At 43.0% G+C, this 14,659-nt stretch overlaps 1 protein-coding gene across 2 annotated transcripts in view; it reads left to right on the top strand.

Annotated features, from left to right (window-relative positions):
* Window positions 1-14,659, top strand: part of FAT3 (FAT atypical cadherin 3) — a 741,111-nt gene that overhangs the window by 721,958 nt on the left and 4,494 nt on the right. The window contains exon 25 of one of the 2 annotated variants that reach the window (XM_078658412.1): window positions 14,399-14,458. The exons of the other annotated variant lie outside the window; for it this stretch is intronic. Within the exon in view, the coding sequence (XP_078514538.1) occupies window positions 14,399-14,458 (60 nt within the window). The remainder of the gene's footprint in view (window positions 1-14,398; window positions 14,459-14,659) is intronic. 2 annotated transcript variants of the gene reach the window in all.

Genomic DNA, 14,659 nt, shown 5'->3' with positions numbered 1-14,659 from the left:
AGCTGACATAAGGAAAGAGACAGGATATCAGACTACAAGTGTGTCGCAAGCCACATGTCTATCGCGGATTCACCATGAAAAAATACAACATTTGCCTGGATCCTGTAATAGCTGTGTCTAATTGCTCCCTTCTACTCTGTAGAATAGCAATATTTGTGAGCAAGATATATTGCCTTGGTAAGAGCCTTCGGTTTACAGTAGCAGCAATTTCCTGGCAGTTAAAAGTCTGTTGTGACAGTCACTTGGGAGCCATTTGTATAACAATGGTCCATCAGGTATCTAATGGCAGTCAGATTAGCAGCATGATGAATACATTCTAGTATTGATTTCAGATAATACCATCACGGCATTCGTCGGAGTCCGCTACGGCTCACATCCTGTCACGTTCCAGCAGGTCCCATCCTTCTCTGCTGAGATAATGTACTCTTCTGTATTCCAACCAGGATCAGCGTAGATAGTAGTCAACAAAGGCAAGATTCATTAAACCGGTTGAGAATAATTGTGCGTCAGCGATGACTGAAACTTTCGCGGCCGGGACAAAAGAATTAAAGATATGTGAGAGTACCAGGGTTCAACATTTACTAAAAAACTGACTTCAAAACGATAGTTCAAGTGACAACAAAAAATCGCTGTTGTGTAAACATGTTGTAAATACAGGGGCATATTATCAAGGGATTTATCTCTGCTTTTTTGGCATTAAAAGCCAAGAAAGCGGAGATAAAATTATCTCCCTATCAGCAACAGGGTGCTAACACGCAAATTTGCATGTTAGCACCCTTTTTCTCTACGCTTCCCCTTGCATCTCTAATGAGATGCAAAGGGGACGTTCCAGAGAAAAATAATAGGAGAAAAGTTGTTAAGCGACATTTCACCTATTATCAAGGATATCGCTAACCCTGTTAGTAATGAAAAAAAGCAGCGCTAACCGCGGTTAGCGCTGCTTTTTTTACACCTGGTATTTTCCTGACTTAGCCATGATATCCTATGGAAGGTGGATATCATGGCTAAGTTTGTGAGCCTCTATCATCAAGCTAACGCCAAACTTTGAGAGATTTTCGTTGGTTTTCCAGCGATAATCTCTCATTTGGCAGTTAGCGCAAGGATTTTTATTGCTTTTGAGATAAACCTTGCTAATAGCAAGTTATCTCAGCGATAATTTCCGGGGATGCTTAGCGTTAAAAAATTTGTTGCTAAGCTTCGTTAGCGATAAATATCGCTAATCGTTGGTAATATGCCCCACAGAGTCCTTAAAGATACAGTAAGTGGGCGGTGCATGAGATAGCGTCTTGCAGCGAAGTACAGGAATCATGTAGTACAAACTCTCAGCCAGTAGATGGCAGGTGAGAAGGATTGGTTGTGGACCTACAACCCCAGCCACCGTTTTAGGTATGGCTAGAGTCATCTTTCGCTTCAATCAAGACCTTATTGCAACAATACACAATGTACACAGAAAGGGGGCCTGGAGCAGTACCCTTCAGGCATTGTTTATTTAATTCTATTTGGTCTTCAATTGTTCTTACTTCCTGACATAGCAGCAGCTGACATATTTGCTTTTGGCATTGGCCTCATTTTAACTGATTATTGGTTGCGTTTTATGAACAGGAAATATGTGCCGGAAAAGGTTTAGTTCTTTATAATGTTTATGAAATGCCCCAATTCTTCCCTTCTATAAACGACGAAATCCAACCAGAAGATCTTTATTACCTAATCAGTCATTCTGTATTACCAAGGGCGTTTTAAATAATTATACCAATTCATTGAGCATTTCGAGGTGTCTATTCTAACTACCAATTTTATGGCCATCCCATTCTCAATGCTTTGTGACAAAACTGAAATCCACTCCCATCTCATGAGAAGGTCATCTGTCGAAATGTGTTTGTTTTATTTTTATGTCTAATTCTTTTTTAAAGTACTGTAAAATCTTGGCAGCAATGCTGCAAGCATTTTCACCGCTACAGTCAAAAATATAATTGTAGTAGCTGGGCCACTCCCCATGCAACAAAAAAAAACATTTTATGAGTTTTGTTGGTATTTGATGCTCTCATTAGATGGGGATTCAAGCCTGCCTTCAGGAGCTGTCAACCAAGAAGCCTGCACATCAAGATGCCAAATTTTAGGAACTTGAAAAATTGTAATTGATGTTTATAGGAAACAACGTTATTTTAAAATTAAATCTATAGTTGATTACAAATAGGTATGGCCCAGTGGTGGCTCGCAGAGGGAGTGCTGCGGGGCGGTGGAGCAGGGCGGGGCAGGGTGGGGGGGTAGTGTACTCCAACATATGGCGCAATGGAGTAAACTACAACTTGGCAATGCAGCGCATGCAAGGTAAATTGTTTTATTTATTTACTTAGTTTACTCTGTTCCGCTGTATGTCGGAATCCACTACCCCTCACTCTAGCCCTCCCCTGCCCTGCTCCCACCGCCCTGCAGCACTCCCTCTGCGAGCCGCCACTGGTATGTCCTACACAACTTCCTCCTTTTTCGTCGAGCTTCATTTGACCTGTTATATCTCTTCACTATAAAGCAGATGGTCTGCCGTCCCAGTGCTCCATGACTCACCTCTGCCATCATTTTAATTTAAGACAACACGGAGATCGTGCTTGTTTTTAGGTCGAGCTGGAAAAAGCATACGAAGCATGCGTCCAAGCTCGACAACTAATGTTACTGACTTCTGGGAATGTGAGACACGAGTCGGCCACGCACTTTTTCTGCCTCGGATTTGTCCTTGTGAGCGCGCTTTGGCTGCTGGCTGCTTGCTGTGTGGGCGCGCTTTCGCTTTCCGTTAGGCCACAATTCCCTTGCAATGCGCGCTTCATCGTGATGCTCCCGAGCCATGGTCGGCCAGGGCAACAGCACGTACGGAGCCATCCCCCCCAGCCCCCTTTTAAATGTACCGGGGCAATCTCGGGGGACTCCGCTGTCAGCACGCGGCAGGGGCAGGCACCGGGCATGTGCCTCTTGCCCCCTCCGCAGAGTTCACGCTGCGGCTCTTGCCAGCTCCTTTCCCGGGGCTCCCTCTTCGTCAAGGGAGCCCCGCAACACTTGCGCAGACTCCTGCTGGCGGCCCGGAGCTCTCCACCGCTCACAGGAGCCCCGGGCTGCGAGTCACATTCACTCCGCCTGCCTCTTTTTCCGGTCTGGACACGGCCCCGCCCCGTCACAGGCGACCTTGCCTGACTTCCGGGGCGGCCGCGGCGGGATTCCGGGGGCATTTTCTGCCACACAAACCTTGTTTCATGTGTGGCTGACTGGATACACTGAAGTGCCCTTGCAGGGGAACGCTAGGTAAAGCCTCTGCTCCTTTCATGCCTCAGACTTGGTTCCCAAGCAGGACACAAAGGAGCCGGGTCCTCATATACACAGCTCAAGCACCGCTTCAAGGACCACTCACCGGCGTTACAACATGCTCACGGTCACACCTAGCGCTTGCTTCTTCGTGAGACTCCACTCGAAACTGCACGGGGCTCTCAAAGCATAAGAGCCGCCTGCACCTCTCGCTTCACTTGTTTAGTGCTGATGAGCTTCAGGGGTGTGCGAATCTGAAAACTTTTGTCCCTGTCCACTTTCTGACAGGCTCTCTCTGCCTGTCTCACAGGACTGTCCTACTGGGGACTTGTGTGCAAAGTTTCTGAGCTGCTGGGTTTACCTGTCAAACTGAGCTGTGCCGCTTAGTAGCGCTACAAGCACGCAGCGCCTGATGGGGCACATCTTCCCCACCCATCGCGTCTTTCTTTAGGCACCAGACCCAGTGCTCTCAGACATGATTTGTATGCAGCTCTCGGATACATCTGCGATTCTTGTTTTTTCAAGCGCAAGGGTGCAAGTAAGCAGTGCGTGTCCTCAACGGCTCTGGGGAACAAAAAGCACTCTTCCATACACCAAACAGGGATCACGAACTACTCGAGGTCAGCTTTCTGATGACCTATGAAATCTCGCGAATGGCCTACGCACTTCTCTTTCGTTCGTCTTACTTCGGTGACGTTCCTTCCTTTCCTTTATCACCCCGACCCCCCTCTCCACGTCACCCCCATCCACTCGTTGCCCTGCACGTATTTTTTTTAACCACCAAATAGTGTGAAACAGTCACTAAAGATTATGTACAGAACTAGTATAACGTATAACAGCGCACTGCATAGATTAACAAGAAACCATTGGTGTTTTGTGTGGTTAGCTTTAAAAGTGGAGGCGAGCAGGGCAGTCCAATTATTATCACAAGCCTTATGGGACTCAGCACAAAAAGACGCTGCGTACCACCGTAGATACAGTTTCATTGAAAATTAACAACACTGAAAATGGAATGAAACGTGCTTCCGGGGTACAGTATGTCAAAGCGTAATTCAGCTGACTGGGTCCCGCTTGACAGTTTCACCCTTTTTCTGCAAGTTTTCTTTTCGTTCTTTAACAAAATTGCTTACCCGAGTGGGAGAAAATCGTATGTGACTACTGTTTCAGGACTACCAGTGAGCTTGTTCCTTTATAGCACGCTTTTGCAATAAAATATGTCTGGCATTTGCGAGAGTTTAAGCTATTGGCAGTGTAAATAACAATGCCTTTTCTGTTTTAAAAACAACACATAAATAAAAGGCATTGTCATTTACAATGCCAATAGCTCAAACTCTCGTAAAGGCGAGACCTATTGCATTGCAAATGCTTGTTTTAACCTGGCAGCACGCTAATGGCGGCCACACTTTTCTTTTCTCATTTGTTTACATTTATAGGAATGCTGGCACCCGCACTGTAGCTTTACACATCTTAACCTAAAGCGCAGGTGCCTCTATTGCTTCCAAAGTATATTAATAGAAAACAAAACAATGCGACCGCACACGTTTGTTTTCTATTTCTCTACTTTTCTCTTATCTTCCCATTTACTTTCAGTAGTCCCTTGTAGCTTTCAAAATGGCCACCTCATTTCTGCCTGCAATTGGGCCCCCTGTAACGATCATTACTCGTTCCACCCCCTCGTCCAAACTGCACTTACGTCTCTGTCTTTTCTTCATAAACACGTTGCTTTCCTCGGCTCCGGAATGACCACAAAGTCTGTTTTCATACGTTTTACGTGAAACCAGAATATTAACACAGTAAGCGGCTCTTATTGCCTCTGTTGTTACCTGGGTTAGAGTCATCCTCTAAATTGTTTAATTTTCTGTGGGATTGGTTGTGCCAGTCTTACCTTATGGGACCTGTTGGGCAATGGTATTTGTTCCTTACGAGCCTGTTATGTTATACTTGTTGGGGTACCATCTGCCTGCTCGGTTTCAGGGCTTGTTTCAGCGTTTATTAGTGCAAACTGGCAGCGGTTCTACGGTTTCAAAGTTACACAATTCAACCCGATTTAGACCTTGGAATTCTGTTTAATTTGCACTTTGAGCTGTTATTAAGGATTCACGCTATATTTTGTAGAATGTAGCTTGTCACCTATGGTGGGCGTTTTTAGGTTTTTGGTTTCTATGTTTCACTACATAATTAGGGCAGCCGTCTTCAGCTCGGCTTGCTTGAATCCAGTGGCAAAGTGAGCAAGGGACTCACATCTGAGCATACCCTGCCAACTTATGGCAAACAAAGTGGTACAAAAGGGGGTAGTGATGGACGGAATATCTGAACCAATCAAACACTCACACCCAGTCAACAGATCTGGGTTTAATCCATCAACGTTCTTTAGCCCACTCTGCCACCCCAGTTCAGACAGCAGCCGGGCTGAAGACGGCTGAAATGCCAGAAACCGGTCCTTGGAAGCTTGTTTCCGGTCCAGGGAAGGCATGGCTTGGCAGTTCGGGCTGGACTGTTCCCATGAGGCACAGGGTCAGACTGATTTGCATATGGCCATGTCTGAATTGGGGTGCAGAGTGGGCTAAAGAACGGTGATGGATTAAACCCAGATCTGTTGACTGGGTGTGAGTGTTTGATTGGTTCAGATGCTCCGTCCATCACCACCCCCTTTTGTACCACTTTGAAACATAAAGCACAGCACCTGTGTTGCAAACATGAAAGAGGGCGCTGTGCTGAAACATAAAGCACAGTAGACGTTTATATAAAAATTATGCACATGGCGGCCCACATGAAAGCAGGCACCATGCTATAACATAAAGCGCGCCGTCCATGTACAAAAAAGTTATGCATGTGGCGTCCCATGAAGTGGGTGCCATGGTGAATGATTAGCAGGAAATAAAACAAGTAGTCCCTAAAGGAACACATAACCACCTACAGTTTAAGTAACCTGTAGTTGGTCAGTGCTCCTCGCCATAAAAGAGAAATGATGCATCGGGAGCACCAGTCACTAAGGATCCAGGAAAGAAGAGCAACCGAGGAGTGAACCAATGTCAAGCTGCAGGCAGAATTCCACTCCATGCAGTGAATACAGGAGGTCTTCCAGACAGCGCATGAGCGATGCCTAGGCTCATCCTAAAATGGCTGAAATAATACTGAAATTTATATTTTTCATACATAGGTGGTTCCCCTTATGTGAATACTCGGAAAGGTTTAAATCTAAGACAGGGGTGTGTATATATAGTTCTCGACTTTTGTATTTATCACTTTCTTTTTGTATCGGGTCCAATGAGTGGACGTAATACAGCAATATTGCATAGGGAATAATAAACATCTTCTGGTTAGCTATGACCCTTTGTAGTTCCTGGTCTCTCTCTAACCCAGACATATTATTGATGCCCACTTCCCCCAAGTACCAGTTCTGCTGATGGTATTAGGGTACCAAGGAACCGAATCTTCAACAAAATTAAACTGGAACAAAATGCACCAGGGGCACATCTCTGACAGCATCTTTGCTAATTCTCAAACATGTAATGTACAAAATGTACACATTCATATTCATTCGTACGTGTGAAAAAGTCACTCATTTTGCTAATGGCACACATAGGCATTTTGCACATGAGCAAACTGCTCATAAGCAAGAAAGCCATATTGCAAAATACTGGTCTGGATTTAGAAACGTTTTTTCCAAGCTGCACTAGTGCACTGTCTCACAAATTGTTTGTAAACACACACATTTTCATTTGTATGCATGTAAAAGTCACTCATTTTGCTAATGGCACTCATAGGCATTTTGTGCTCGCTTATAAGCAAGAAAGCCATCTGGCAAAATACTGGTCTGGATTTAGAAACGTTTTTTCCAAGCTGCACTAGTGCACTGTCTCACAATTTATTTGTAAACACTCTAAAGGTGCTGTATTTCTGTAAGTGCCTTGGTCACATCAGGGCCGGGCTGGGAACCAAAACCGACCCTGGCCAGGGGGGGCAGGGGAGGCGGGTTGGGGGGCTATGTGGGGGAGGTTGGGGGTGTGACCGAGCTCTTTGCCGGGGGCGGTTTTCGGGCATTTTTGTTACAAGGCCGATTTTGCTGCAAAATCAGCCCTGTAACAAAAACGGCCCACAGGGGCACAAAACCGGCCCCCACCCTTGCGGTGCACCGGGGATTGCCCGGTGCCCGCAACGGCCAGTCTGGCCCTGGGTCACATGCATCTTCCCACAATGCAAAGGCAGTGCTCTGCAGCAAGCCAGACAGAATGGCTGGCTCAGATCCCAGGACATCCCTCATTCAGAGAGGGACACGATGATATCCGCACCTAGGGTACGTCCTCTTTCCCAATGGCACTTCTGAAGGGGCGTCCTCAGTGTGTCTAAAGTAATGACTTCTCAGTGGCAAAGATTTGAAAACCAGGGGAGATCTACATGGGAAGTCTACAAAAGGTCCTTCGATGTTTCCTTCTGTAGTGTAAATGTAATGTGTTGCATTTGAGTGTTTCAGGAGGAGCTGACAAAGAAGAGTTCCTACTATTTTCCTTAACTTAGCACTCTGAACAGGGGGAGTGTGAGGGGAGGGGGACTTAAAAGTGAGCTTGAGAACTCCTTATGGTTCTTTTTTTTAGATGGTACACAAAACAACAAAGCCCGATTTGTTTTCCATTTTATCCTGGAATCTCAGAGAGGTACTCCATTTTCACGGCCTAATAAGAGGAAGGACAAACTGTAACACACGACTACTCGCTACATGTGACAACAAGCATTGGTATAGGCAATAGGTCTCGCCTTTGGGACCTTATAAGTGTTTAGCCATGTAACACTTGATGTTGTTGCACCAAGGATATTGTGCTGGACAACTAAACACTTATAAGGTCCCGAAGGCGAGACCTATTGGCTATGCCAATGCTTGTTTCAGATGGCATAGGTGCATGGCACAGCCTGGCACAACACATATGTTTCTGAAAGTTGTTTGTGCTACTAGGGGCTATAAGCTAAACTTGAATCGATACATATCAGAATGTCTTCCATCCCTCTGCTCACCTTCAACAAAAAATATGCACTGTTTCAGGAACAAAAAGCATGTTTTAGATTTGATAACAATGGGTCCCTTTTTGACAAAATATTAGGTAGCTTAAAAAGATTACTTAAAATAGAATTTGAGTATTGCCTGGACCTCAAACACAGTCACTTCTAAGTGTATACTTTGATGTCTTCAAGTACGAATATGGATCAAGAAAGTAAGAATTTTGTCAGCACTCAACTTGTAGAAACACTAAGGTTATTGGCAGTGCACTTCCAAAAATGTTATTTCCTTTGGATAGGTGATTAGCCCTCAGTATTAAAAGCACTGTCCAGTGACAGTGTGTGAAAGGGAGGAGTTGGTGGGCTGCTCTGTGAGAGCTGAAAATGATGGAAGGGCTTATTCCATCATGGTGCAGACCGCTGTAGGAGCACATTATGTTTTACAGCCGCTCAAGAAAGAGAAGGGAGAAAGATCAACAAAAAGAAAATGGGAAGAAAGACCTGGAAGAGGAGAAGACAAACAGAACAAGTGGAAAGAGAGAATGAGACAGAAGAGGGCAAAACAGAAAACAGAAGCACAAGAAAACTGCACGGACGATAGAAAGATGTAAAAGAGAGGCAGCAATCAACTTTGTAAAAGGAACGAGAGGACCAGATGAAAGAGGGAAAGAGTGAAGTCTGGAAAGAGTGACATAGAAGCGGGGTAGACAAAAAGAAACACCGGCTAGAAGAGAGAATAACTTGAGTAAGATAGACAGAAAACAGCAATAAAGAGGTGGAGCAAGGAGTACATTGTAGAGGAAGACAGAATATCACAAAGAAATAAACGGGTAAGTGACTCAGGAGGGCTCACGGGGGAATTGTGTGTGTTTGCTGGATGAAGGTTTGACTGCTAATTAAAGGGTGTAATTAAGTTGGAATGAAATAAATTATGTAGCACTGGAAACAGCTGCTCATGGGGGGCGGAGCCTTGAAGCAGAAGGAACAAATGAGGGAAGGAGAGCGTGAGGGAGAGAGGAAAAGGAGGCGAGGTGAGGGAGAGCGTCAAGGAGTGGGAGGGTAGGAAGCACACGCTTTCTGTGTGCCCGCGAGCGATGCGCTGAGCGCAGGAGGAGAGAGGCGGTCTAGACACGGACAGGGCGGAGCAAGTGGGCACACTGCTGCAAAAGTGAAAGCAGTTGCAGCATCCACACAATTAATGACCCATGAAAGACAGATGGCGGCTGCGTGCGTGCGTGCACGCTCGCGTGAACGCAAGCGCTAGGCCAGCCAAAGCGTAGGTAGCCCTTTGAAAACCCACCTACCCAATGTCTCGCAGGGCAGCGCATGCGCTGGGTCAGCAAGACCTAAAAAATGTAACTTACATAATAGAGTGTTAAAAACAGAGCTCCAGTTCGCACACTTCCAATGTGTGCAGTGCTCTAAGTAATGTGTTCAGGAGTGACAAGCAAAAATAAGTAAAATGCATCTAAAAATCTAAAACATGTTAATGTATAGGAGAAATTAAACATCTGTTCTGTGTTTGATGAAGTATGTCCTATGCTGAGGATGTATTCTTTCTAGGACACTTATGCACCATACAGCCTTGAACTAACACATTTTTAAAAGCTGTCCTCTACAAGCCTCTGAATGAATGAGAAGCGAGGTCAAGCAGCATGGGAATGGATAATCCTTTCTGTCGATTATCTGCGGATCATTAATGTCTGGCTCAAATTGGTAAGGTCTAAAACACATTGCTTATATGCAAAAAATATGTCCATATGAAAAAAAAGCACTATTGCATAGTTAGGATAACGCATGAACACCCAAGGGCCGACTCTTGCATATATGCTGGCGTTTTTCGTGTTGTTTACAACTGGTCCTGCTGCCAACTCATCCTTTCTAGTACTGATTGGTGTAGAGGGTACCAAATCAGCTCACAGCATTTATTCCCCTCACAGCATTCCACATTTCGCTTCCTTTGAAATTTGTGGCTGCATGTTTGATTTCTTTTTTCAGTTTCACAAGTGGAAAACATTTAACATTGGTATTTGCCTCAGTTCCATTACCTACATTTAACAATACATTTTTGGGGATACGTCTGTAACATCAATAGTAGTTAGTACTAGTAGTTGTTGTAGTAGTAGGAGCAGGAGCGATCCGTGCAGGTAAGTGTGGTGGGGCCGGATGGGGGGGAGAGGGGAATTCGACAAATGATGCTGAGGGAAAATTACTTATTTATTTATCCCCCCCCATCGACATCTGTCGAATCCCCACCCCCACTCGGCCTCACTGGCATGGGCTGCTCCTGCATACAAGTAATAGTTCTTGTTGTAGAAGTAGGAGTAGTAGTTGTAGTAGTAATACAATAGGAGTAGGAGATGTAGGAACAGTAGTAGTTCTTGTAGAAATAGAAGTAGGAGCATTAGTAGTTCTTGTAGTAGAAGTAGGAGTTGTAGTAGTAATACAAGGAGGAGAAGTAGCTGTAGGAGCAGTAGTATTTCTTGTTGTAGAAACAGAAGTAGGAGTAGTAGTTGTGGGACAAGGAGTAGTTGTAGTAGCTATTGTTGTATTAGCATTTATAACAATACGAGGATGTTCTCAGAAAAGCCTATGGTTCATTCCAAACCAGTTACTCCGATTCCACTAAGGAGGATACTACATCTCTTGGCATCCTATCCATAATGTATGCCTTGTATAGGGATAGAACGATTCATACATTGGATGTGAGGACAGCTTTATATTTTTATTTTAACTGAAGTAAGCCTGATAAAATATACAATACCCGTTTAGACTTGTATATTCTACAGTGCACTAGACTAAAAAAGCAAATACATTTGAAAAATCACCCTGTACTGAAGGATCTCTTCATATTGGCTATCAAACTCTAATTTCTGAGCACAAGCATAATCACAAGTTGCTGGGCAGTACTTAAAAGTAAATACATTTTGCTGCTTTATATGTTTTCCAGTAACTAGCCGTGGGTCAGTTCTCTTAGAAGACTATTCCAAGCTTCCCTAGCACAAACTGAGAATCAGTGTGCTCCTTAAGGCCTTAGTCAATCATGTGCCTTGCACAAGCCAAATTCGCTCAGACTTTTGAGAATGTAGGATAGTAGATTAGACTTTATGCAGATATCCTCTGTAGTACTATAAATGCAGTTGAAGGTACCATGGAGTTCCTTCTAAATAAATCCCTGTTAAACAACTAGCTAATGCACCTCTGTCTTGCAAAAGAAATGTCATTGTCTCATTCGAGCCCCACAGTCAGCTGTACGCAGTATTTACCGGTGAACTGCAATGTAGAAGATAAGCAAGATGACCTAAATAAAGCACTTTACCATGATCAAAAAATGAGGTGAATGAGGCCTAGGCAACCCTTGGCCTAATGTCAATCAAAAAAACTTTTTAAATTGGCAATAGGCAGGCTTGTCAAACTTTTTATTCGGAAATAGTCTGTGGTAACTTTGATGTAGATTTGGGTATCATCATCAAACGGTTGCTTGCTCTCATTAGATCTGCTCAATTACTGACATTTGCTGAAAAGATAGATATTGAAAAGTATTACAGATATCTGCTAAACTACACATTGATCAATATTCCATTAAAAAGGTATATTGTATTTTAGCAAGGCAATCATGACCAGCTATGTGCCTGACACCATCAAAGCTGTTCAAACTGGAGGTTGTAGCACCAATGTCGGAAGCAACAACAGGTTTAGAAGAAGAAGATGAGCTATGTGTACCTCGCCCACATACCCCAAGATATTCTATAATCTTCTTAGTGCCGAGTCAGTCAAAATATTCAGACAGAACACTGACTATATAAGTGGGAAACAGTGTTCATAAATTTTGCCTAGAACCTGGAGACTCACTTTGGTTTATTAATTACCAGATGCAGAAGGCCGTATGTAAAATCTGTCTGTTGTGGTGTCAATAATAGCCATAGAAGACAAAATGGACTTGGATTTATGAAAAGGTCTGGAAAGGGGTTGTGGGCAATGATTTAGAGCAATGTTGGGAAATAAAGTGTAGTTTACATGCCTCAGACTGGACTAGTGCAATCCATCTTTTATACTTACTAAAGAGGGGAGAATCAAGCATTTTTTACAAAATTGTTCTGCAATTCTCAACTTCACAATTGTGTTAAATTGTATTAATACTACCCTTCGTTAAGTTTAATGCAACAAAGCAACCAGTGATCAATAACCACAGATGAGTAGCAGGTTCATATGGCAGAGATGGATAATATAATGACTCACTTGTCAATAGGTTTTGAAGAATACAGTCATATAAATCCATTCAGAAGGGTTGGATGGCCATCTGCTTGCATGTGATTAGAGAGTTTGTTCGATATGAATTTGCCCTGCAGTTACCACTTAGAAAACCATAAACATTTGTGTGTTTATTTATTTATTTATTTTTCAGGTCAACATGAGCATTTTTTAATGAGCAAAGCAATAAAATAGTAGCGAATATGTCAATAGCAGATTGGGAAGATAACCATGAGGGATGATAGGGTAGGTAGTTGGTTAAATGGAAAGGATAGCAAGATAATAAACACATGGATTTTGTTGACTTTTTTGGTTGGAGTTTAAGCAAGTGGACTTGAGATGAGGTGGACTGTGAAAATGCACTTAAAAAAGTTGAGCTTCCACTGAGGACAGGCAAATGAAATCCCTTGCCTCAACCCTTCAGCAGCAGAAGGATACCCCCAAAGCTAAATGAATAAAATGGAGCCACCTAGCTGAAAATAAGAGTAGAATGCAATATCTATAATACATCATTACAAGCTGAATTACATGCTGATCTGCTATTTATTTTATTTATTTATTGCATTTCTAGAGCGCACTATCACCTGACAGGCATCCTGGCGCTAAAAGTGAATTGACCTGGCCCACCTCCTTCAGAAACCTACTGAGATCCTAGATCTTAGGAAATAACCATGTTTTCAACTTCCTTCTAAATGGCAAGAGCTCACTAATTTGTCAACATGAGCATTTTTTAATGAGCAAAGCAATAAAATAGTAGCAAATATGTCAATAGCAGATTGGGAAGATAAACATGAGGGATGATAGGGTAGGTAGTTGGTTAAATGGAAAGGATAGCAAATGGCAAGAGCTCACTAATTTGTCTCAGCTCAAAAGGAAGGATGTTCCAGAGCTTAGCAGCTGCGACCTCAAAGGATCTACCACCAGCTCTAACTTTTTTAAATCTAGGGATTTTTATCAATTTTGCCCCAGAGAAGCGTAATATTCTAGCAGGAACATACCACTCAAATTTGCGTTGCAAGGAGATAGAGCCCATTCCATGCAAGGCCTTAAATACCAGGCAGAGTGATTTAAACTGGATTCTTTGTTTCACTGGCAGCCAGTGCAACTCCGCCAAGGCCAAGGAGGCAGAGGACCGTCGAGACCAGCCTAGTGCTATGGTAAACCCAGACCATGTGGAAAGTCATGAAGGTTGCAACAGTATCATGGGATACACTAACATAACCTAACAAGGGAACGTAATAAAGCATATCAGCACAATATGACACTGCCACAGATTTCCAATAATTTTGAGGGACAACATAATATAACGTGTGGTGACACCTATTACTCATGAGACCATAATTCCGTTTCATAGTTTCCTTAATGTTCTTCATTCAAGGGTAAATTTGTCTAGTGCCTTTTTTAATGTTCTTGTTATCATTCAAGAAGGATTATTCTGCAGTATTTTGTTTAGTCAAGTAGTGATTTATTGAAAGTGAGTCATTCAACCAGCTCTTCTTTTTCTCAAAAAAGGGAAAACACTTTTGTCTTGCTGTTTTGGTTAATTGATTGTACTGTAGAGTCAGGTCTGAAATTGCAACTTGGCATTCATCTTCACAAACAGACTCATCAATTTGGAAGCAGTGGCATCTGTCGAGCAATACTCTGGTGCATAACGAATACGAAAGTGGGTACCTGTCCTCAAATAACTCCTCATGACACCTGTTGACTTCCAATACGGTTACTATGATTGTGTGGAGACTTTGAGTTCAGTGAGCATGACACTGTGTTCAACATAATTCGATTACTAATGCGAGACTTTTGTGAAATAACATGTATTGTGTGAGTTTTATTTACTAACTTTAAGATTTCCTTCCTTTCCCACAAGCTTCCATAGTGACTGTCATACATCTTGTCAACAATATTGTTGACAATATAGAAAATGAAGGTATTTACTTTTTCTGCAATATTGTCACTTTTTTTCCAGAGTAATACTATTTTACAGTAGCTTCATTTTATTTTCTCATGGCATGACTATATAAATTGAAATAAGCAAGATACCCTTGATATGTAGTACAGCTGTGGGTACATGGCCTAAATACAGCTTTTATAGTTGCTGTGTAATAATATTAATAAAGGCATGCATGGT

Source organism: Lissotriton helveticus, chromosome 8, assembly GCF_964261635.1.
Source record: "Lissotriton helveticus chromosome 8, aLisHel1.1, whole genome shotgun sequence".
NCBI classification, from domain to species: Eukaryota; Metazoa; Chordata; class Amphibia; order Caudata; family Salamandridae; genus Lissotriton; species Lissotriton helveticus.
The sequence above is the reverse complement of the archived record's forward strand: the minus strand, read 5'-3'. Positions and strand labels throughout refer to the sequence as shown.